General features: G+C 44.0%; 2 protein-coding genes and 1 long non-coding RNA gene across 8 annotated transcripts in view; 1 reads left to right on the plus strand and 2 right to left on the minus strand.

The window, feature by feature from the left end:
• Positions 1 to 772: 772 nt before the first annotated feature.
• CCDC51 (coiled-coil domain containing 51) lies at positions 773 to 6,804 on the minus strand. Of its 3 annotated transcripts, none has more exons than XM_072128177.1 (4): positions 6,657 to 6,804; positions 5,813 to 6,148; positions 4,673 to 4,837; positions 773 to 1,561 (listed from the first exon to the last, which is right to left on the minus strand). In XM_072128177.1, exons 2-4 carry the CDS (start codon positions 6,116 to 6,118, stop codon positions 803 to 805), a joined length of 1,230 nt encoding a protein of 409 aa, XP_071984278.1. In that variant the 5' UTR covers positions 6,119 to 6,148; positions 6,657 to 6,804; the 3' UTR covers positions 773 to 802. The 3 variants fall into 3 exon arrangements, with proteins under 3 accessions (XP_071984278.1, XP_071984279.1, XP_071984280.1); XM_072128178.1 differs by having other exon boundaries at positions 6,588 to 6,801; XM_072128179.1 differs by lacking the exon at positions 6,657 to 6,804 and adding an exon at positions 6,453 to 6,592.
• Positions 6,805 to 7,206: 402 nt separating this feature from the next.
• Positions 7,207 to 24,123, plus strand: part of LOC140104586 (uncharacterized) — a 344,594-nt gene continuing 327,677 nt past the window's right edge. Inside the window, exons 1-3 of one of the 2 annotated variants that reach the window (XR_011850365.1) lie at positions 7,207 to 7,326; positions 7,659 to 7,714; positions 8,929 to 9,016. This is a non-coding gene — a long non-coding RNA (uncharacterized lncRNA). Of the gene's footprint in view, positions 7,448 to 7,658; positions 7,715 to 8,928; positions 9,017 to 24,123 lie in introns of both variants that reach the window. The other variant, XR_011850366.1, reaches the window with a different exon arrangement.
• The window catches only part of LOC140104585 (deoxyribonuclease gamma-like), a 28,022-nt gene continuing 15,411 nt past the window's right edge, over positions 11,513 to 24,123 (minus strand). The window contains exons 1-9 of one of the 3 annotated variants that reach the window (XM_072128183.1): positions 23,821 to 23,866; positions 20,250 to 20,343; positions 18,812 to 18,900; positions 18,106 to 18,195; positions 17,713 to 17,825; positions 16,117 to 16,229; positions 15,003 to 15,160; positions 13,244 to 13,337; positions 11,513 to 12,277 (exon numbers count right to left, since the gene is read on the minus strand). In XM_072128183.1, the coding sequence (XP_071984284.1) occupies positions 12,200 to 12,277; positions 13,244 to 13,337; positions 15,003 to 15,160; positions 16,117 to 16,229; positions 17,713 to 17,825; positions 18,106 to 18,195; positions 18,812 to 18,900; positions 20,250 to 20,330 (816 nt within the window). In that variant the 5' untranslated portion in view covers positions 20,331 to 20,343; positions 23,821 to 23,866 and the 3' untranslated portion in view covers positions 11,513 to 12,199. Of the gene's footprint in view, positions 12,278 to 13,243; positions 13,338 to 15,002; positions 15,161 to 16,116; positions 16,230 to 17,712; positions 17,826 to 18,105; positions 18,196 to 18,811; positions 18,901 to 20,249; positions 20,486 to 23,820; positions 23,867 to 24,123 lie in introns of those variants that run through there. The other 2 variants (XM_072128182.1, XM_072128181.1) reach the window with 2 other exon arrangements.

A 24,123-nucleotide genomic window follows, 5' to 3' on the forward strand; every position in this document is an offset into this window, starting at 1 on the left:
CCAGCTAAGATATCAGCACATGGATGAACTTGTCAGAAGACCGGATCTTCATCTTCCATCAAGACGTCTTCTCTTCGGTTCTGGTGACTGGATACATATGGACGGCGTGTGCAAGGGGTTTGTATGTTCTCCATGAGTTCTATAGGTGTCCACCATGGACCCCAGTTCTGATGATACTAGAATCGCGTGAAATGATGGTAAGGACGCAAGGGAGGTTGATGAGCCTATGGGGAGCTCTTTAAAGGCACGGTGGCCGAGTGGGTAACACTTCTGCCTTGCACTGCTGGAGTCCTGGGTTCTAGTCCCAACAAGGTCAACAAGAGTTTGTATGTTCTCTCCGTGTTTGCATGGGTTTCCTCCGGGTGCTCCAGTTTCCTCCCACACTCCAAAACATAATGGTAAGTTGATTAGATTGTGAGCCCCATGGGGCATGCTTTGTGCAGCGCTGCATAATCTGTGTGCGCCATATAAATAAAGAAATTATTATTGTGATACAAATGACACTAATCCACGGTCCTAGTACCTGGGGCATCAATGTGGGGCCCCTTCAGCAATCGCAAGAAGGGGGCCTACAAGGGCCCCATGTGACCGCTCCATTCATTTCTATAGAAGCTATGTAGTCCCATAGAAGTGAGTGGGGCCCAGTGGGAATTAAGACCCCCAGCATTTGGGCTTCTCCTCAATCCTCTGATTTGACCATTTTGATTCTGATCCCCATTTGAACTTATGAATCTGCATAATAATAAACCCACCACCCCGTGTAAAACCTCAGTAATTGTAGGATTCTTTATTTCTAGCCTCTTCAGTTTCCTTTCAGTAGAAGATACAATATGGGGAGGGACAGGGCGAGGGCAGTACATGTCAGGGCGCTGTTGTACATGGAGGTCCGGCTGATCTGGGAGCTCAGTCTCTGCTCAGCCTCCGATAGTTCTAGTATAACACCCTGGAGGGGTCCGTCCAGGCCAGAGCCCACCACTGACCCTGCAGGTGCCTTTAAGGACACCTTAGACCTCACGTTCTGCAGATCCCCTGCGATTGTTCCAAGACTCTTCTCCATGTTCCCGTATTTCTGCTCCAAACTGTCCAGGTTTTTCCCGGTTTCTTTAGTATACTCCATGTGTTCCCTAATGGCTGATAACACCCGATCTAGTGAGCCGGAAGAAGCCGCCGCTGCAGACCCCCGGTCCTGAGAGTGGTGATCGGGCGGCACAGAAGAAGGCACCATGGTCCTCAGTGCTACAATCAGGTCCCCCAGGTCCTTCTGCTGGCTCTGGTGCACGGTGGCGTGCTGGTGGATGGCCTCCTGTAGGCTCGCCGGTCCCTTCTGCGCCTCCAGGACCAAGGTCTTCAGTTCCTGGAGCCGGACGCGGTTGATGTAAGTTGATCCCATAACCCCAATAATGGCCCCCAGGACGGAGCCGATGATCGACCAGTTCTTAGTCCGCTCGGCTCTGGTCCTCTCTTTTTCATGGCTCTCCCTCACGGAGGCGGAAAAGAGCGCAAACTTCTCCCGCTCCGACTCCTCGGCGTTGATGTATGACGTCCGGAGTCTTTTTTCTTCCTGAGTAAAGAAGAGGAGAAATTACTGGATGTGAACGCAAAATTCCCGGAAAGAGGTCCTTCTAATTTATCAGCTCGGCTCAAAGAGAACCTGTCAGCAGGTTTTGCCCCACTAAACACCCAGGCCCCGCAGGTCAGGTATGAAATGTCCTTTTAAGAATTCCCTCTTATGTGAAATCTCACCTGTTTACCTATTTTAAAAAAAAATCTCCCCCAAAGTCATGTGACAATGAGCAGAGAAGAGTCATATTTTGCCGGAGATTAGTGAGATTTAAAGGCTGCAGAGGAAGGTCACTTCAGAAGCCCTAAATCTTCTCTTCTATAGATCCTAGAAACGGATGCTGGTGTCACAGTAAAGATAAGAAACTCATCTTGTGATTTGTGAGCTACAATACAGTAAATGCAGGCAGTAAGAGGAATAGTTGGTAATGTAAGCTGCACATAATCACAAGCCTGATGTGATCTGAAAGATGAGGTTCTTATCTTTGATATGACACCAGCAGCAGGTTTCTAGGTGCTATAGAATAGATGCATTCTCTAGATTTCACTCATCTCAGGTAAAATATGACTCTTTTCTGCTCATTTTCACATGAATTTGGAAGAGATTCTTAATAGGTATTCAGATGAGATTTCACATTTCATCCTATACCGGAGGGGGCTAGTAGTATAATGGTTTAAAATGTAATGACAATGTCCTTTTAAGAATGGGATGAAGATCTGACGCCCCAATTTAGCTAAAAGATACTTGTAGTCTGTCACCATGGAGACACATAGCTAATTTCAATTTAAAAAACTGTCTACACGCCCCTTTAAGCCTCCATTAGATACCTCGTCCTTACGGGCAACAAATGGTTTGTGGATGGAGTCATGAGATTTCTTCTGATGACGTGTTAAAGGGGTTAATTATGGATCCATATTTTTAAAATTTGCTTTGTAATTAGAGGAAATGTTTCCTTTATGAATAAAATGTTATGAAAAACATGAAGGAAGAATAAAAACCACATGTCCCCTAATCATCCCTCTTCCTTCTTTTATGTAGTGGGATGGAACAGGATTCCCAGGCTCCGACCTTGTGAGAAAATCGCTTTCCAAAAGACAAATATGTGTTTCCACTGATACACACTTATGTCCTTAAAGGGCATCTACCACCAGGATGAAGGACTGCATGCAAATGAGCCTCAGGGGCTCCGCGCTCCATAGGTGTTATGGATCCTGGAGCCCATCAGGCTCATTTGCATACAGTCTTTCATTGTGGTGGTAGATGCCCTTTAAACACTCTGTGCTGCTGTGGAGCAGGTCTCATCTCTGTCCATCGCTCTCCTATGACAACACTGTCCTCATGTGAGTGGACAAGTCACTTCTCCATCCTCCTGAAATACTCTGTGCTTCTGAGAATCTGTGACCTGAATGTTTCCTAACGTCACTTTCATTATGACATGAAAATACTCTGCGCTGCTGGTGACCATGCTCCTATCACTCATCTGCTGAAATACTCTGCGCTGCTGGTGACTGTGCTCCTATCACTCATCTGCTGAAATACTCTGCGCTGCTGGTGACCATGCTCCTATCACTCATCTGCTGAAATACTCTGCGCTGCTGGTGACTGTGCTCCTATCACTCATCTGCTGAAATACTCTGCGCTGCTGGTGACCATGCTCCTATCACTCATCTGCTGAAATACTCTGCGCTGCTGGTGACTGTGCTCCTATCACTCATCTGCTGAAATACTCTGCGCTGCTGGTGACCGTGCTCCTATCACTCATCTGCTGAAATACTCTGCGCTGCTGGTGACCGTGCTCCTATCACTCATCTGCTGAAATACTCTGCGCTGCTGGTGACCATGCTCCTATCACTCATCTGCTGAAATACTCTGCGCTGCTGGTGACCATGCTCCTATCACTCATCTGCTGAAATACTCTGCGCTGCTGGTGACCATGCTCCTATCACTCATCTGCTGAAATACTCTGCGCTGCTGGTGACCATGCTCCTATCACTCATCTGCTGAAATACTCTGCGCTGCTGGTGACCATGCTCCTATCACTCATCTGCTGAAATACTCTGCGCTGCTGGTGACCATGCTCCTATCACTCATCTGCTGAAATACTCTGCGCTGCTGGTGACCATGCTCCTATCACTCATCTGCTGAAATACTCTGCGCTGCTGGTGACCATGCTCCTATCACTCATCTGCTGAAATACTCTGCGCTGCTGGTGACCATGCTCCTATCACTCATCTGCTGAAATACTCTGCGCTGCTGGTGACCATGCTCCTATCACTCATCTGCTGAAATACTCTGCGCTGCTGGTGACCATGCTCCTATCACTCACCTGCTGAAATACTCTGCGCTGCTGGTGACCGTGCTCCTATCACTCACCTGCTGAAATACTCTGCGCTGCTGGTGACCATGCTCCTATCACTCATCTGCTGAAATACTCTGTGCTGCTGGTGACCATGCTCCTATCACTCATCTGCTGAAATACTCTGTGCTGCTGTGACCATGCTCCTATCACTCATCTGCTGAAATACTCTGCACTGCTGGTGACTGTGCTCCTATCACTCATCTGCTGAAATACTCTGCGCTGCTGGTGACTGTGCTCCTATCACTCATCTGCTGAAATACTCTGCGCTGCTGGTGACTGTGCTCCTATCACTCATCTGCTGAAATACTCTGCGCTGCTGGTGACCATGCTCCTATCACTCATCTGCTGAAATACTCTGCGCTGCTGGTGACCGTGCTCCTATCACTCATCTGCTGAAATACTCTGCGCTGCTGGTGACCATGCTCCTATCACTCATCTGCTGAAATACTCTGCGCTGCTGGTGACCATGCTCCTATCACTCATCTGCTGAAATACTCTCCGCTGCTGGTGACCATGCTCCTATCACTCATCTGCTGAAATACTCTGCGCTGCTGGTGACCATGCTCCTATCACTCATCTGCTGAAATACTCTGCGCTGCTGGTGACCATGCTCCTATCACTCATCTGCTGAAATACTCTGCGCTGCTGCTTCCAATACCCATCTAAGTACGGGTCACTGCCCTCTACAACATCATCACACTCCTCTCCTGCTGCTGCTGTCATCATTCTCACGATCTGATTGGCTGCTCTACCTGCAGGAGTTTGTGCTCCATAGTGGCGAGCTCCAGATACTGGATGTCATCACGAGACACTCTGTCCAGACGGTCCCGCACTTCTTTCAGCTTAACCTGTTGGGTCTCCACATTTTCACGAGCCTCTCGTACGATCCCACGAGCCACCATGAAATCCTTCTCTGCCTGGGAAACACAGGACACGTTTATATCACTGTGCAAATAATCCTGGCTCAAAACCTCTTACCTTTTGAGTATACATCTCATATGCATAACCACTAAATCTTTAGGGACAGTATTACCTAAAGGGAACCTGTCACCACATTTTCACAAATCCAACTAATGCCAGGTTCCCATAGAGCCCTATTAAGTAACTGCCCCCTTCTTTCAGCTAAAAATTGTTTCCCTCACATCCCCATAAAATCAACTTTATCAACTCCTCAACTCCCATCTACTCCTCACTATGTTCCATGCCACTTCTCAGCATGTCATGTGACCAGAGTAATGTCATCTAAAGTCCTGTGACATCTGCAACCTATCTGATCACATGAAATCACAGCAGCCTCCATGGACTTCTACTCCTCCCCATCCTCCATGGAGGTTGCTGTGATTTCATCTTATCACATACATGGGGTAGACGTTGCAGATGTCATAGGACTTTAGATGACATCACTCAGTTTTAACATTGCAATAATGGAAAGGAACTATTTAGGGGTAAGGGCAATGCTTTTTTATCATAGTTTTAATGAATTATTTAGTTTGGGTGGGTTCATTTGCATGACAGGTTCTCAGTCTACCCAGTGTCCTCTAAAAGGGGTTACCGGGTAACAATCCATGATTGCACTGTCTTTTAGATGTTCTTTGATCCGTGTTTCTGGGTAACACAGAATTAAGGGGACCCCTCTACAAGACCCATACAGCACCACACCTCGGTGTGTCAGGTAGTGCAGCTCATCCTCAAGGAAGTCAATAGGGCAGAGCTGTAATACCACACCCAACCAGTGTACAGAGGGGGCGCTGGATTTGAAAGTATAAAATGTGAACCCACTTTATGACTGTTCTTTACATGTGGTAGAGAAAGATCAGGACTATCAGGACATGGAAATGCAGTATTTTGACAGCAGCTCTGGATGTGAATGGAGAAGATTAGTTATTACTTACCTCAGCTACTTTCCCCTGAGCTTCCCGGACCTCCACCAGTCCTACAAACTCTTCATACCGTTCCCACCAGTACCGGGCCGTAGCAGACACTTTCTCCATGGAATTTCTACCCACGTTTTTACCAGTTTCCACCCATTTCTGTAAAGGGGGGAAACCGGGGGCTTCAGGGTCTGGTCTGATGTCGGGAGGTTTGGATGCAGGGGTGCACAAGGTCCTTACACTCAGCACCTTAATACGTTGGGCCAGCAGAATGGATGGAGGATGCGGGGGCTTCATGGCAACTTGTAGACCAGAGAAACGTCTCATAGTAGGGTGACACAATGGGTGACAATGTACCTGCAAGAGAGAGAGAGGATTTAATGTGCTGAATCCTAGAAGAATGTGAAAAATTCTGCTAATCCCAATCATCACCGCACTGCAGTGTAAAGTATGGAGGATAAGCAAAGCAGCAAAAGTCATAGATGCTAAAACAAAATCCTTATATGTGATGGATCTGAGATTGGCGAGAATCTGACACCAATCATTGATGCCCAAAACAGTCATCAGAGGCTCCTTTCCAATGCCAATAGCCCCTACGAGGGGCACCAGAACTGGACCATGGAGCAAAGGAAGAAAATGCTTGGTCCAATGCGTCAAATACCTGCACAGGGGGTGGCAACAGGATGCATTATGGGAAGGAAATGCAGCACCCTTGTCCTGGCTTCATGTGGACAGACACAGATATAGCAGGGCTGAGCTCTCAGTAATCTCACATCAAAGCAAATTACAAACTCGCCCCTGCTGCTCTTATATTTCCAGCACTGCTGTATCATTCAAGTCATTTTTCCTCTAAAGTCTCCATTACCTGTCCTCATACATTCTTCATACTAAAGGATCCCAGCGCAGATGACACAGAGGTGACAACGTTCTCTATGGACTTCAACTCTTCCTGCTACAATGGGGTGTACCAAGATGGCCGCTGCCATACTTCCGCCGTATTCCAGACTGTTAAAACATACCAGAGAAGGTGTAGCAAAATGGCTGAAAGCTTGAGATCTTACTTCCGGGGAATAACTAGGATTAGTTGGGTGTACCAATATGGCCGCTTTACTCATCTTTAAAGGCGTTAAAGATATATTATAATCAATAAAAAAATTCAGTTGCTAATTTTTTATTAAGGTTTTGCTCTATGCTATATAATTTGTAGATTATTTGCGAATTAAGGAGGAAAACCTTTAGCGCAGGCAATATGTAAGCCAGCTACATCCGCCTCAGCTGAGGGGTCCTTTGTATAGTATTACTAAACCGGAAGTGCTTTGTCTCAGGCATTCGGATAGCCACCTATTCCTGGTTTAGTGTTGGGGGCCTTGTCTACCAGAAGCCGCGAAGATGTCTGGCAGAGAAGGTTAGTGATTTGATCCGGGGCCGGCGGGATCCGGTGCCATCCTGGGGGTGGGAGATACCTGGGAGGACCCGCTGTCATGGCGGCGGCCATATCAATGACCCTACTTTATGATTGGATACTTGGATTGGTGGTATTTAACCCTTAGTAGGAATTGGAGTGCTAATGGGGAACTACATGTCCCAGCATTCAGTGCGCGACACATGATGACAAAGCCGCTGGTTATTATGGTTATCTACTGCTGTAGAGGAAATGTAAGCTTATAGCGACCAATCGAATCGCTGTTTATAAGTTGCAAAATGAAAGCTGTCATCTTATTGGTGCATTCTCCTTTCAGCTTCTATAGCTGGAATGTAAACAGCTTTCTGATTGGTGGTTTCTGCTTCTGTTCATTTTTACAGTTTTTTGCTTTTAAGGGTGTGTGTTATATTTTTCTAGAGCTTTTGACTCGGTTTTGCCTTGCAGGTGGTAAGAAGAAGCCCTTAAAGCAGCCCAAGAAGGGGCCCAAAGACTTAGACGAGGTGAGTGTCTCCTCCAGGGTCTTCACTTTGTGGCTGGTGGAAGGTGCTGCAAATAATAATAATAATTCCTTTATTTATATAGTGCACACAGATTCCGCCATATAAGATAAGACTAATTGGAGTGAAGAGAAATAAATTGTATGAATAAGTCCTAACTGGGAAAACTAAATACGAAAATGTGGAGCAATGCTACATGGCGCAAATTATTTTTGGGTGGATTTGAGGGATGTGCTAAGAAGACTCCCTCCTATGTAAATATTGTACATCTATGAGAGTTAATGAGATTTAGTCCAAAATTTAAGGTAGGGGATCAGATAGATGAGGGTGCAGGACCTGAAGCCCCCCTAATTGGCTTTTTGAAGCGACTGTTGTCCCACTTCCATTTCCCAGGTCTTTGATATTCTATCCATTTGTCACATGGCCAGTTTACAGCCCAGTCCTATTCAAGTCAATGGTACTGAGCTGCAATACTAAGCACGGGCACTATACAATGTATGGCGCTGTGCTTCATAGACACGTAAGAGACTGCAGTGCTCAACTGAATGCTGTGGTCTCTAAACTAACTGATGGGGGGCTGACTTTGTCCTTTTGCCAATCTGATATTCATTCACTCACTGATCCTATGGATATATGATCAAATAATGAATCCAGAATTCTACCTTTAAGGATATCCCCACATTTTGGCATGTAATGGGATTACAACCCTCTAACAGAACACTCACTTCCAACCTTTTGCTTGTCAGCAGCTGTAAGACTCCAGACCATGTCTGACAGCTGCATGCTGGGAGTTGTAGTTTTAGGATATCTGGACTGTTGTGTTGTGTTGGAGACCAGTATTTTGGAGCATTGTCTAATGGGGCAGATGAAGTTACTGACTTGTACATGCACAGAGGTCTGGAATTTTGTGCAGTTTTACCTTCTTTGTTCCTATTTCGCGAAGCTACAGTCAGCTCAGGTCTAATGCGGCCACCATAGAAATAGAAGAGCTGACTGGGCTACAAACCCCTGTCACGTGCCAGACAACTATAGTCACATGGCCCCCACACTGGGTGCGTAGAAGCAAAAAGTTCTTTCATTAGAAGCAGTTCTGCAACTTCCCCATATAGAAGATCCCTGCTTGTTGTCAATGAACAGAAATTGTTGATCCTGAGACTGGAAACTTGTAAAGAACTTCTATGTGGTGAATTGAATTCCCTATTTTCTTACATTTTTAGGATGATGTGGCGTTCAAGCAAAAACAGAAAGAAGAGCAGAAGAAGCTGGACGAAATGAAGGGCAAAGCGTCCCAGAAGGGTCCTTTAAGTAAGCTGGGAATGCGTGTAATGACGGGATTCTTGTCCTCTGTGTCTGGGGGGGACTTTGCTGATGAGATCTGAGCCTTGTGTCTGGTTTGGTCTTGTAGGGGAGAAGCAAGGGATACAATCATTTCATTATTCTCTTTTGCTTAGGTTGACCTTACACATTACATTGATGTCCATATACTCCGATATAGGAAAGATAAGGATTAGGAAAGTTGGAGATTAAAAGGTCTCTGTGGTATAAGACATGTCTTCTGGAAAGAGGGTAGATGCCTTTAATATCTGGGATCCCTTGCTATCTGCAGGTCCTCTTTTACTGTAATGAATGGGAACTCCCCATGTAATCTGCTTGTGATGCGCAGGATGACAAGCCCCTATATCATGTCTGATTGTCTATGTGAGGTGGTGCCTGGCAGTAGTGTCCTGACCCCATCACCTCAGCCCAGCATACATGTGTATAAAGATGGCGTATGCTCAGCTGTTTGTGTTTGGCCAGCCTTAAAAGGGTTCTCAGGAGGTGGAAAAACATGGCTGCAGTCTTCCAAAAACAGCACCACACCTGACCATGGTTACTGCCAGTACTGCAGCTCAGCTGTATAGAAATGAATGGAGCTTAGTTGCAATACCACACACTACCCATGGTCAGATGAGGCGCTGTTTTTGGAAGACTGCAACCATGTTTTTCCACCTCCAGAGAACCTCTTTAAAGGGGTTTTCCCACAAACTAAAGTTAGGCCCTATCCACAGGATAGGGCCTAACAACTTTCTGATGAGTGGGGGTCTCAGTGCTGAGACCCCCACAGATTGCGAAAACGAGGGGTCCCAGGTACCTCAGCCGGACCCCTCGCTGCTCTGTCAGAGTAATGGAGCAGACGGCCGTGCATGACTGTTCTTCTTCATTAATCTCTACGGAGCTGACGGAAATTGGCGAGCTCAGCGATCTCAGTCGGCTCCATAGAGATGGGACCTAACTTTAGTTTGTGTGAAAACCCCTTTAAGGCCTCCATACACGCTGCATAGAATAGAATTTTCGTTTATCTGACATTGTTCTTTGCCTACCCTCTCTTACACATGTACGCTCACCCCAGCCGAGTATCCCTGTTAGAAACCAGCGTCAGATAATTTTGAGGTGTCAAACATTGTACATGAAGATGCATCACCCGTCTCTGTCCTCTTCATATCGGTAACATTTTCTTTTTGTCGTCTCCAGCTGGAGGTGGAATAAAGAAATCTGGGAAGAAGTGATGTCTGTGTTTACAATCCTGCTTCCTCATCCGTATCCAGAGGAGCCTCCGGGGGGCGCCGCTCTGCTCGGCGGCTCAAGGTTTTTGTGTACAATGTTAATAAACTTTGGGTTTTTTGCTTTTTTTTAATGCTGCGATGTACGTGTCAGAACCACAAATAAAGAAAAAAATGTGACCTCTGTCCCATGGACCTAACTCGCTCCTCGCCACTGATACAAATGTGAAAAAAATCGGAGGAATTTCCACCAATTCTGATAAATGAACCCAATGTGATTGTCCTAAGAATAAAAATGTTCTCCTTTCCTCGAGACTGGAGATTGCAGCTGAGGACTGAACTGAGGGACCCCTTTAATTGTGAAAACAGGGGTCCTATATGTCCATTAACTTCATTCAGTCTCTATGGCACTTGTAGTACTCGATCCTATAGACCAGTGATGGCGAACCTTTTAGAGGCCGAGTGCCCAAACTACTACAAAGACCCGCTTATTTATCGCAAAGTGCCAGCACAGAAATTTAATTTGTGATTCATACTCCCTTCTCTGTCACAGTTTTCATTGATACCAGCACCTGAGGACACCAATAAAGCAGAAAATAGTCCCTGGTACAGCTGTCACTTTAATATAGCTCTGTGCACAGCAAGTCCTGGGCTGTCTGGGACTGCAGGAAGATACCTGGAGTCATCTCTGGTGATGGCCTGAGTGCCCACTGAAAGGGCTCCGAGTGCCACCTCTGGCACCAGTGCCATAGGTTAGCCATCACTGCTATAGACACTGAATGAATGAACAAGAAACATACCGAACCTGCACTCCATCCATTCAGGATACAGAGGCCCCCTGTTCTCCTGATCAATGGGCATCCCGGTCATTACACCCCCCCCCCCCCCCCCCCCCAGTAATCAGTTAGCAGGGACTATCCCTTTAATGGGGGAGATTTGGTGCCATTTACTTCCAATTTTAAAACTTTGCACAATGTTTGGCAGATTTGGACGTCCTTAACTGAGTATTTGGCTATTATTTGTCGTACAAACCTAATTGTGGATGCGCGTGATGCTTTACACAGTGAACACCAGGTGGCACCATACAATGTAAGGGAAATGTGTTTTAATTTTGAATGTGTATTGGTAGGACAGTCCCTTTAAGTCCCTTTAATGGGGTAACACAGATGAGGCTTATTTATATGAATATCCCTTTAACCTCAATTTTTCCACATTGGACCTCCTTGATGGCTGAATGTAATAGAATACATTGTGAGATTCCTTAAAAAAACATCAAGTTCCTTTATTTTCCATCCTGCATAAGTATTTAGGTGTAACAGATCATTTCCATGTATACAGACATGTTATATCAGTCATGAAGCACTGATCGTCCTGTGCACATCCGCATTCTTATACATGATCCTTTATAATGCCGTATGTTTCATACTAAAAGTTTTTTTTCGTTTTTTCCTATTCTCTCCAAAGGGATTCATTTTGATTACAAATAATCCCTTTCTATATTTATGTATACAGCTCCTATGCAAATGTAGGTGTTGCCATGGTCACAGACTATAAATATGTGTAAATTGTAGTCCTGTTAATCCCATCTATCTTCTGGATTCCTGTCTGTTCTGATCTGTCACTGTGGTCCATAAATGAGCTGATTAAGGACTGTTTTAGGCAGCCTTGTTATATAGTCCATGATTTCCAGATTTGGCAAGTTGTGGTAAATCGGTGTTCCCCTTATGTCTCCCTGCACAGTGTCCAGTCTGAGAAATAGTCACATATGGTCCATATTTAAGACTGATGGTGGCCTAGGACTAGTTTCATATGGCTATAATACAACTATAAGATACTGACATCTGCGGTTCTGCTGATCCAGGATATGATCACGATCGGGTTGTTCAAGGATCTCTGTTTGGCTTAGTAGAACCCTGTGGGTGCAGGTATTGAAATTCTCTGATTTTGTTCACTTCTTCTTTGTAGCTTTTCCTTTAGCTGCTGCCAACTCCACTTCTACCGGGTAGTGATCGCTCACTGCCAGCGCCTGCAAGGAGATGGGTAACACATTATACACATCTGTTCTACCGCCCAACCATGATACGTGGTACATCCACTCACATTATCCCATCCAAGAGCACAGTGGAGCTTGCGCCCTACTGCATCATTCAATGGGGACAGTTATAACATTTTGTTTTGCTATGATTTGCGCCCTTTTCTTGCCTTTTTTTTTTTTTTTTTTTTCCCCGCACCTTGTCTTTATAGTCTCATGTCTATGGGGCCGAATTTATCTTAATCTGATGCAGGTTTTTTGTTTGTATTTTTGTGACTTTTTGAGCTTATTGGGGTATTTTGGCCATTTTTTTTTTGTTCTTTTATTTTTTTCCGCTTTGTAGCCGTTTCTTGGTTTACACCTAATTTGTCTTTATATTTCTCCAGCTGTTTGCTCCTGATTTAACATTGATTTGCACCGAAAAGGACACAAATAATTGTGCAATAACGCGTCAGTCCTGACCATGTGTAGTAAATGTCAATGATATGAGGTGCACAAAAAAGTCTCCAAAAAAATCTGCACAAATAGCGTGCAAAAAAAAAGGAAAGAAAAGGTGCAAATCACAGAAAAACAAAAAGGAAATGTGATAAATGACCCCCTGTGTCACATAGTGTGTTTTTTTTTTTTTTTTTTTACTTTTTATTTTTTTACTGTGAATTTTTGGGTAGCCACTACTATTGTGTTTCCTACACATGGTCAGGATTAGTGTGTTTTTGAGTAATTATTTGCACCCTTTTAGGCGCACATCAGGTGCAAATTGGGAAGCTTCTACAAGCGACGTGTTAAAAAAGGCAAATAATTGCACAACTACCACAATGTGCCCAAAAAGTCACTAAAATACAACCAAAAACCGTGCATCAGACTAAGATAAATGTGCCCCAATGTCTCTGGGACTGATGGACAGTAGACGGCCGTTATGTGCCGCGGGGTGGAATCCCCCTTTATTCTGTAGTATCTCACCTCCTCATCCGTCAGTTTGTATTCTTGCTGGAAGTTGAAGGGTTTGGCTGAGTCCGGAACAACATGTTGGTACAGATCATCGTGTACGACTATCCTAAAGACAAGAGAAAATATAAAATCAAGGAATTCCCATGGTAAGTCTTTATTTCAGGGGGTCATAAAGTCAGTATGACTCCGGAACCGCAATGGATGTAGGTGGCTACGTATAGGTGGAGGATGAAGCTTTGCAACTTGGATGGCCTTAAATATGTACTTAAAGGTTATGGGGTTACATATTGGCTTGTGGGGCTCCACTCATCATGAGAGCGGGGTCCTGCTCCCATGTATGAAATAGTAAGGCCCCTTCTCCACTGGCGTTTTTCACGCGCGAGTTCTGCGCGTGCATTTGACGCTCAGAACTCGCATTGCACTCTGTCCCATTGTATTCAATGGGTCTTTCTCCATTTGCGTGGTTTTCAACGCGCGTGCTTGCGTTCGTTTGCACGCGCGTCAAAATCGCAGCATGCTCTATTTTTGCGAGTCACGCGCAATTTTCACGCCCCATTCAAGTCTATGGAGATGCATCAAGAACGCATTGCACTCGCAATCATTGCAAGTGCAATGCGAGTGCAATGCGTTTTGTACGTAAGGGTTGCTAGGTGACCAGAATAACATTATTTCCCCTGCTCGCGAACGATCATTTAATTAAAAAAACACAATGAAGAACAGTGAAGAATAGAATAAAACCAGTGAACACAGTGAAAACAGTGACCACAGGATCATTTAAGATAAAAACACAGTGCAGAATAGATTACAGATGTTCGGCACATCTGCTTACTTGTCGGGAGATACGCGCGGAGCGGTGCGAACAAAATAGCATGTGAAGAACAATATATATGTGTGTGAAGAACAAATTGCAGATGTTTAAATACATCTGCAATGTGTTCTACACACATATATATTGTTCTTCACATGCTATTTTGTTCGCACCGCTCCGCGCGTATCTCCCGACAAGTAAGCAGATGTGCCGAACATCTGTAATCTATTCTGCACTGTGTTCTGCACTGTGTTTTTATCTTAAATGATCCTGTGGTCACTGTTTTCACTGTGTTCACTGGTTTTATTCTATTCTTCACTGTTCTTCACATCTGCTAACTTGTCGGGAGATAATATACGCGCGGAACAGTGAAGAATAGATCGCAGATGTTTGCAACTTATCAGAAGACATTATTTTTTAATTAAATAACCCATTTTAATCCCAATCCATGGTCCCTTTGAAAAATGCTCGAGTCTCCCATTGACTCGCGCGTGAAAAATGCGCCAAAAACGCTAACAACACGCGCGTGAAAAACGCAAAAACGCTAATTACTCCAAGGAAAAATGGAACAAAAACGCAGCCAAAAACGTCAGTTTTTCACGCATTGCACCCTGACGTGAAACGCAACGCTAGTGTGCAAGAGGCCTAATGGGAAGTCCGGCTCTTCTTAGCAAGCTGGCTCATTAGGCTCTGCTCACTAAGAAGAGCCGGGTCTTATGGCTCCTGAACGGCTCCCTATTAAATATGGAATAGGGAGCAGCAGGCCTGTAAGTCACCCCACATCACACCACTTTTAACCCAATTTTATCGGGTTAAAGGGGGCGTGGTGAGCCATCGGTTTACTGATTGGAGCCGTCTCGGGTCGTTCACAAACAAGAGCCTGCTTATTCGGGGACCGACCCATTACTAGTATGAATCGAGTGCGTACAGATCCTTCAGGTTGTATTGTATAAGTGCATGTACCGGTCATAGGAGCAGTCCGTGGTGTTGGTGGCTGTGGTGTCCTTGTCATCGGAGATCAGCCAGTGGAAACATTTATCCGTCCTCAGTCTTATAGTTTTCATCTTTTTGGCTGAAACATACGACCCGTCTGCATTGAAATCTCCGAGAAGCATGATGTTCTATATAGAGAGAAAATCATTATTTTTTTTTTTAACTTTTATGATATGTCTGCCTTATCTGGTGATATCTCTGCAAGGAAATTATCATTAGCAAATCTCAGCGACTTGTCTGACTTATCATTTGCTAATATATCACTCACTTTACAGGAAAATGGAAATCCCATTTAAAGGCAACCTGTCGCCAGATTTTACCCCATTAAATTACCAGTCCTGTCAGGTACAAGGTCATTTGGAAATGGTCAGAGAAGAGTCATTTTTGCCTGAGATGAGTCAAGTTTAGAGGCTGCAGTGGACCGTAATTTTAGATGCCAATATCTTGGGCTCTATAGCAGCTAGAACCATGATCAGAACAGAATCTTATCTGTAAAACCACATCTAGTTTGTGCGCTACAGAACTGGAGATATGGGCAGGGAAAGTCATAATTGGGATTGCAAGCTGCTGATAAAAATCCAATTTCTTAATTGCCTGTATCTCTGTTTCTGTAGCTCACATAACTACAGGCTTGATATGATAGGGGCAATACTATAAAGCCCAATATATGGGCATCTGAAATGATTCCACCCCTCCTGCCTCTCAGCCTGACCTGTCGGGTTCAATGGCAGCTATCGCACCAGGCTTGTGTTTCGACAGGACCAGGGATACAGGCAGCTCAAAGGCAAAAATTATCTTCTTATCGTATACCATTGTTCTAGCTGTTATAAAATCCAACAAATAGGCATCTAAAATGACACTACCCCTTTAGCCTCTCAGCCTGACTCCTCTCTGCTCATTATCACATGACTTTGAAGGAGATTTGATATAGGTAAACGGGTGAGATTTCACTTAAAAGAGGGAATGTTATAAAGTACATTTCATCCCCTGCCTGAGGGGGCTAGTAGTGTAATGGGGTAAAAGCTGGTGACAGGTTCCCTTTAAGGGTTGCTCTGTGTATAAAATATTAGTAGTTATTGATTACCTGAGTCCCCCACTTTTCCTTAACCACGAGGTAAACATCATACAGCTCATCAATCTCCTTGCAGGAGTCTTTGGGAGTAGTGTGCACCGGGATCAGGACAAAATCCTTAACAGCTGGAAGGTTAAAGGGATATTTGTTAGGGCGCGGTCACACGTTGCGTTTGGTTTGCGTTTTGAAGCACATTACAACAGCTGAGGAGAGGTGATTTGCCTAATTACATTACTGTTAACATTTGTATTTACAAACAGCAATGTAAACGCAAAATTGCTGCATGTGTTTACAATGTGTGTTAACATCACATTTACATTTTGCTAATGTTAACAGTAATGTAACTAGACACAAACAAATAAAAGCTCCTACTACACTCTATGAACAGTCCATGGAAGAAACACTTACTTTTTCAGTCTTGATGTTTTGTAAGGGTGATGTCTCGTGTGCATTTTTGGTCCGTTTTTAAGCATGCAACCAAAAACGCTATGTGTGGCATCACCCAAGTTAAGAAAGGAGCGAAGTCATGGAGCTTTCATGGATGAGATCTACTCAGCTACAAGCGCTAAGAGGGAAATTACTTGGATTTGATAATCCAGCACTTGTTTCTTACACAGATCTGTAATAATGAGTAGAATTCCACAATGCTGGACACAGAAGACATCTGGATATATGAGTTCCTGTTGTAAAATTTAAGAGGATTTCCCAAAAATCCACAGGAATGTAATACCGTGAGGATCTGATCACTTGGGATAATGGACTTAAGGGAATGTCAATAAATGTCCTCTATTTTTCAGGACTCTCCTGCCAGTTGGGTGGAGTCAGGCTGCCTACTCAAGTCTAGGACCTCCCATCTGGCACTGGAAGGATTAGGGTGGTGCCACATAATTGATTACGTTTTGTAAGGGAATAAAAACGCACTGGGGTGGCCCGCGGACGATCACATATGCGTTTGCATAGAAACGCACGCAATCGGCAATCCGTGCCCGGTGTCTGTTATTGTGTAAATGCACCTTGGCCCGAACACGCATGTGCTTCCCTGGAAACGCATGTGAATTTGGGCCGAGGACCTCCCCCTGTGCGCTAGCGTCGCGTTATGACGGACGCCTAGCGGTACGTGTGACTGCGGCCTCACAGACAAGTGCGCACAGCTCCGCGCTGAAGATGCATTGGTCGGCGAAGCGCAAGAGGCTACTGGGGCGTGGAGTCGCTTGCCGTGTAGCCTCAGCTCTGGCTACTCCACTCCCCAGTAGCCTCTTCAGGAAATTTACATATTGGGGGAATTAAAATTTATAAAAGCTCGAAAGAATTAGCCCTACAAAGGCTTAAGTATATTAGTCTGGCCCTCTAATACCATTCCAATTTCTCATAAGGCTCCATGGGAAATTAATTGACCCCCCCGATCCAGACTAATCAATGTGAGCCCCTGTATGAGACACACAACTACTCCCCTCAGCTGGCTATGTGCGCCATATACACAGATGCAGTAATACCGTATGTGTCCGAGTCTGGAACATCTGATAATCCACCAGATATTACTGTCATGTCTGCCGAAACTAGTTCAGACTTTGTGGTGTTTTTGAAAAACTCTGTCCCTCTTTTTGGTACCTGTCTTTTTGGATTCAAATCTGACAATAAAAGGTTCTCTGGCGAAGGCATCCTCGTCTCCTTTCTGCTTGTCCTCATACTGGTACTGGTCTTTCACAGACACCATGTCCTCCCTGGAATGAAATACACATTATATGGGACACCCGACTGAAGAGTGTGGCTGGAGGGTCTCATCCTTAGCACAAAATGTAGGGATTTTATAGATTTACTGATCCCTAATAGTAAAACAGATGATTGCAGTCGGATTGGTCATTGATCGGATCACTGCAGCTTGTCTATAGGTCACTAGATTTTGGCTGCAGTACCAGACACAACCTATAGACAAGTGTGGCGCTCTTTCTGGAAACACAACCTTTACAAATTGAAAATCTTGATTTGCTGTCAAAATTTTACCTGTAGATAAAGAGATATTGTTCCTTGTAGTCACTCCTTCCCAGGGGTTTGCTTATTATATATTTATAAGATGCGCCATTCTCGCATGTGCTAGGAAACAGAACAGTAAGATTTAGTTACAAGATATTTTCTTCTCCAGTCACATCTAAAGCTGCGTTCAGACTCCCTGGGCCTTGTGCGATATCTATGGGCAGGTACCAGGTCAGGCTATGCTCACATATGCACTAGAGGCCATGTTGGAGGACATCACACCATTTATTATTTACGAGGGACCAGTTGGCATCACAGGGACAGTGGAAGTAGACAAAACATATACATTGGCTTTATTTCACATATCAACCAATGAGAACTCAGCTTTCATTTATAAAAGTGTTCTGGTAACTTGAAAGCTGCACTGTGATTGGTTGTTAGGGGCAACAAGGCCTATGGATCTGTTGTGGTCAGGCTTCGGGCCTATTCATTTCAGAATCTCTACTGAGATAACAGTCACAACCAGAAAAAGGAGATAATCTGTTTTGATCAGGGAAAACGACCCATGATTTTGGGTGCATATGTTTATAACCAGACCCCAAAATTCTGGCAGAACGCTCAGATATTTTATATATCTTTATGTCCCGCAAAAGGTGTGGGACTGACTGTTCGTTAGGATAATTGGCTATTATACACATCTTCCTATTCCTATTATAAATATTATAGCGCCACTCACTTATTTAACTGCTCCACAAGCTTTTTGGCCGCTTTCTCCTTTGCGTCAAAGACTTCCAGAAGAATAGTGATGTCATAGCGCGACACAATCTGAAAGAGGAAGGAATAGGTGAACTGCTAGTCATTCAGAAACTACATAAAAATTCAATAATCATATGTTTTCTCATGAACTGTATTCAAATGAGCCAAAGGGGCTCCAGGATCCATAGGTGTTAATGTAGCCTGGAGCCCCTCAGGATCATTTGCATACAGTCTTTCATCCGGGTGGTAGATCCCCTTTACAGGCACATCACTAGTACATACCTCCCAATATTTATAGCCCCCTCTATGCTGGAAATGCCCAAAACACTGACTTTTATACACATTTTTAAAAACCTGAGATTACTTAGTGCACATATACCATTATATATGTATAGGGGTCCTCTTTGCGCAAGCCCCAATGAAGTGTTCCTTGCCTATAAGATGACCATAAAGGTCTGCAGTATTCATGTCTACGTAATGCATACGTAATATGTATATAACACTGCCACAGCACACAGCTGAGCTGGCAGCTCCCATAAGAAATGTCAGGAAGGGGCCGGGGGGAGTAGTGATGTGTCATTAACCACACCCCTAACCAGCTTATCACGCCCCCTTTAACCCGATACAATCTGCGGCTCCCCATTATGCAGGCAGTGCCCGGGTTACATACAAGATAGGGTCGTACTTAAGTTGAATTTGTATGTAAGTGGAAACTGTATATATTTATATTGTAGATCCAGACAAAACATTTTTTTGCCCCAGTGACAATTGGAGTTTAAAAATTTTTTGCTGTAATGGGAGTAAGGATTATCAATAAAGCTTCATTACAGACACCTTACAGCTGATTATTGCAGTCTGGGACCAATGTAAAGCATTCAGAGAGCATCACCGGAGGTCACAGTGGGCAGAGGGGTCCGTCTTTAACTATGGGTCGTCTGTAAGTTGGGTGTCCTTAAGTAGGGGACCGCCTGTATATTTAATAGGGAGCCGTTCAGGAGCCAGAGGAGCCGGCTCTTCTTAGTGAGCGGAGTCTAATGAGCCAGCTCACTAAGAAGAGCCGGACTTCCCATCAGTAGGGGGAAGGCAGGACTAGGGATCTCTCATATCTACTTCCTGCAGTTTACTTCCCCCATGTGGTCAGCAGATATTAGGACAGTACCATATAAGTGTATAAATGTATATATCAGTGTATAAATGTGTGTATAGATGTGTGTATGTATGTAAGAGTGTATAAATGTGTGAGTAAACAAATGTGTGTATTTTCTGAGGGGGAAGAGGGGCCCCATGGAGAAGTCTGCTATGGGGCCCTGCCTCTCCTGCCTGTGAGTGTCACGCTGCCCATCCCACCCCCGTCCTATGTCAGGCCTCCATTCTCAGAGTAGATGTCACTTCCACTGCCACGGACAGTCTGCACCCACCTCTGTGATGATTGGGAACACTTTGCTATCGGTGCACTTCTTTATCCCGAACCTGCGGGCGTTGAATGAGGCGATCTTCATCCTCCTGCCCCGTCTGCTCGGAAAAAAACAAAAGCAAGACATTTTTTTTCTATGTATGTGAAACGGTGAGGGAAACCACACTCTCAGCTGACGCGTCCTCCACTTCCTTATGTGCAAGATATGGCTGAGCGTGAGCTTAAAGAAGAACCCAGCCTTGTACGGGACACGTATGTCACTGATCATCAGATAGAAGAGACAATGATAATGTATTACAGCGCCTTGTGTGGTTGTGTCTGGTATTGCACTAATGAGTCATGAACTTGTACAAAGCTCAGCTGCAGTACCAGGCTCAACCACAAAGGAGGGATTGGCGCTGTGCAGTAAAATTTTAAGATTGACAGCTAGGGACTCTTTAGTTACTTAAAGGATGGGGCATTAAATAACTGAGCATTAAAGGGGTTGTGGCATAAAAGAATATTGTGGGTAGGGGGTAAATATCAGATCATTGTACATCTTATCGGGTAAATGAGGAATTTATAGTCTGCTGAAATTTTTGGAGAGACCTCCTGTAAGCTGTACTCACACCTACACTCCATACGTAAGGGGGCCATGTTTATACCTACATTATCTTTATGACTGAGAATATAAGACCACATAAATGTTATCCCATCTGATTTTCAGGTATCGAATGTTAATGAGCTTTAGGTAATTACGGTAATTATTAGGCTTTACGGATTTCATACATAAGGTGCAGATTCTTAAAATCTATTATTTTTCCTTTATGTTTTGGTTTCTGTTTTCTTTAACTTTTCTGCCAAACATGTAGTTTCAGATCATGGAATTTTAAGAATTTTTGTTGATTCGATAACCTGAAGCAACAGGACTATTGTGCGGAGGTGAAGTGACGAGACGTCTGAAGAAGTGCAAGCAGCCATAGCCATGTCCTACAGGTGTACAGACTACAAAGCAAACATGGCTTGTTCACATATTACAGATACAGGCAGTCCCCTACTTAAGGACATGCGACTTACAGACGACCCCTAGTTAAAGACCGACCCCTCTGCCCACTGTGACCTCTGGTGACCTCTCTGGATGTTACTATAATCCTAGACTGCAATGATCAGCTGTAAGGTGTCTGTAATGAAGCTTTATTGATAATCCTTGGTCCCAATACAGCAAAAAATTTTGAAACTCCAATGGTCACTGGGGCAAAAAAAATTTTTTGCCTGGATCTACAATGATAAAATATACAGTTTTGACTTACATACAAATTCAACTTAAGAACAAAGCTATGGAACCTATCTTGTATGTAACCCGGGGACTGCCTGTACTCTGGTTCTCATTGTTCCTGAGTAATCAATGTCATTACTTTTGGATCTAAATTCAATATCTGCTACTGTAACCATTTGCAATACATGGTGAAATGGTCTGAAAATCCACAAAAATTTCCCAAAAATTATTTCATGCCCCGAGTGGATGTACCATAAAAGAAAAAGTGTCTTTTCCGCTGGAGGACCCAGTGAGTATTATACAGACAACCCATTTACTGAGAACTGTGTAATTCTATATTTGTCCTATGGGGGTGCTGCAGGGAAATTGTACACTTGTCCTTCTGATCCCACATATGATTGGTCAGGGGTCCTGCAGCAGGACCTCCTGTGATTGTGCTGGACCCTCACTGATCGGATATTGAGGGCAGCACAGTGGCTCAGTGGTTAGCATTATAGCCTTGAAGCACTGGGGACCTGGGTTCAAGTCCCAGGACCAACATCTGCAAAGAATTTGTATGTTCTCTCCGTGTTTTAGTGGGTTTCCCCCGGGTCCTCTGGTTTCCTCCCACACTCCAAAAAAACCAAACTGGTAGGTTGATTAGATTGTGAGCAAAATTGTGGACAGGAACCGATTTGGCAAACTCTGTGTAATCTGTATGCGCTATATTTTATATATATATATATATATGAATTATTATTATTATTATTGATAACTTATCTTAAGTATAAACTATCCATATTTTAGTCCTGCAACACCCCTTTGAATACAGCAGTGGCTGCACAAGTCCCTGGTGGCTACATGCTACAATGTATCAGTCTGGACTCTCAAGATTACATACATAATTGTATCCATTTCTCCTCTAAGAGAACGGCCAGGTATGTTTAGGGCTATTGTCTGCTTTCATTCACTGACAGCAAAGTTGTAAAACTCTTTATAAAAGTGGAGACCCCTTTAAGGCACAGTAAATGCAAAAGTAAAGTGAGGGTACAGTATATGATATATACAGAGTACAGGCAGTCCCCGGGTTACATACAAGATAGGGTCTGTAGGTTTGTTCTTAAGTTGAATTTGTATGTAAGTCGGAACTGTATATTTTATCATTGTAATCCCAGCCAGAACTTTTTTGGTCTCTGTGACAATTAGATTTTAAAAATGTTGGATTGTCATAAGAATTAATAGTAACAATAAAGCTTCATTACAGACGCCTGTGATAACTGTTACAGCTGATTATTGTAGCCTAGGACTAAAGTACAATAAATTAACAATATCCAGAGGTCCGTTTGTAACTAGGGGTCGTATGTAAGTCGAGTGTTCTTAAGTAGGGGACCGCCTGTATATAGTAAGCAGAACTACAAAAGCTGATAATCCAAAAGGGACCTTATGGGGTCATCATAACATAGATACTGATACAGCAGGGGGTGCGCATAAACAATGACCTCCCCTACTCCGGATACAGCCTCAGTATCAGAGGACATATAGTCATACACAATATTCTAAAGTCCTGGTTGCACAGCTATTAATTAATGGGAGCCCTGCGTAGACTATCCCTTTAAGTAGAGGTTCTATTGGATAATTGAGTGGTCCAGCCCCAAAGAAACCAATAAATTCATCCGACATTAATCTAATGTGATAAACCTAGGGCAGTGGTGGCGAACCTATGGCACGGGTGCCAGAGGTGGCACTCAGAGCTCTTTCTATGGGCACTCAGGCCATCATCCCAGGACAGAGTTCACCAAACACTGAATCTTCCTGCAGTCCCAGGCAAATTAAGGGATACTGCTCTCAGTGCTATCCAACACTTCGTGGTTGTTTGGAACTGTGGGAAAAGTGAGAAGGTTTTGACAGAACTGCATTATTTGGAGGTCATCGTGCTGGACCCGACCATAGTTCCTTTACAGAGAGACCCTGATTAAGCTACAATGATAATCTGAAATTGCCCTCCTTCTTTTAACTAGTGGCCTCAGACCGCCAATACAAGGTAGCAGGTAGAAATAAGTTACTGCTCAAAATTTCATGTTGGCACTTCAGGGTAAATAAGTGGATTTCGGTTGTAGTTTGGGCACTCGGTCTCTAAAAGGTTCGCCATCACTGACCTAGGGTAATCCGCAGATAATTACAGATAATTGTAGTTAATATTTACCTACTACATCATCATTTATAGACACACACATCAGTTTTTGGTGGATTATAAATGGAATATAAGCAGAAAATTAAAATAAAGGATTGATATCTATGTAAATCCGTCTGTTCTATATTAGAAACCATTGTCAGGACTTACTGTTGAGTCTTGAAGGCTCCTTTAGACAGACAGAGCGACCTATAGGGGCTCTCACCAGTCACATCTCACTTTATATTCAGCAAACAGGAAGAACCAGTTTCTGACAGTAGGTCTATACCCCCAGTACATATATACCGCCCCATCCCAAATCTCACAATACACTACATCAATGGAATTCCAAAGTGAGACCTCTAATTGCATCTGGGAGTATTTTTACACCAGATAAAGATCAGAGCAGCTCAGCCCCCATTTTAAAGGGGATGTCCTGTAAACATCCTATTGTGAAATTCTAAGCTTAGCTTT

This window comes from Engystomops pustulosus, chromosome 10 (genome assembly GCF_040894005.1).
Source record: "Engystomops pustulosus chromosome 10, aEngPut4.maternal, whole genome shotgun sequence".
Taxonomy (NCBI): domain Eukaryota; kingdom Metazoa; phylum Chordata; class Amphibia; order Anura; family Leptodactylidae; genus Engystomops; species Engystomops pustulosus.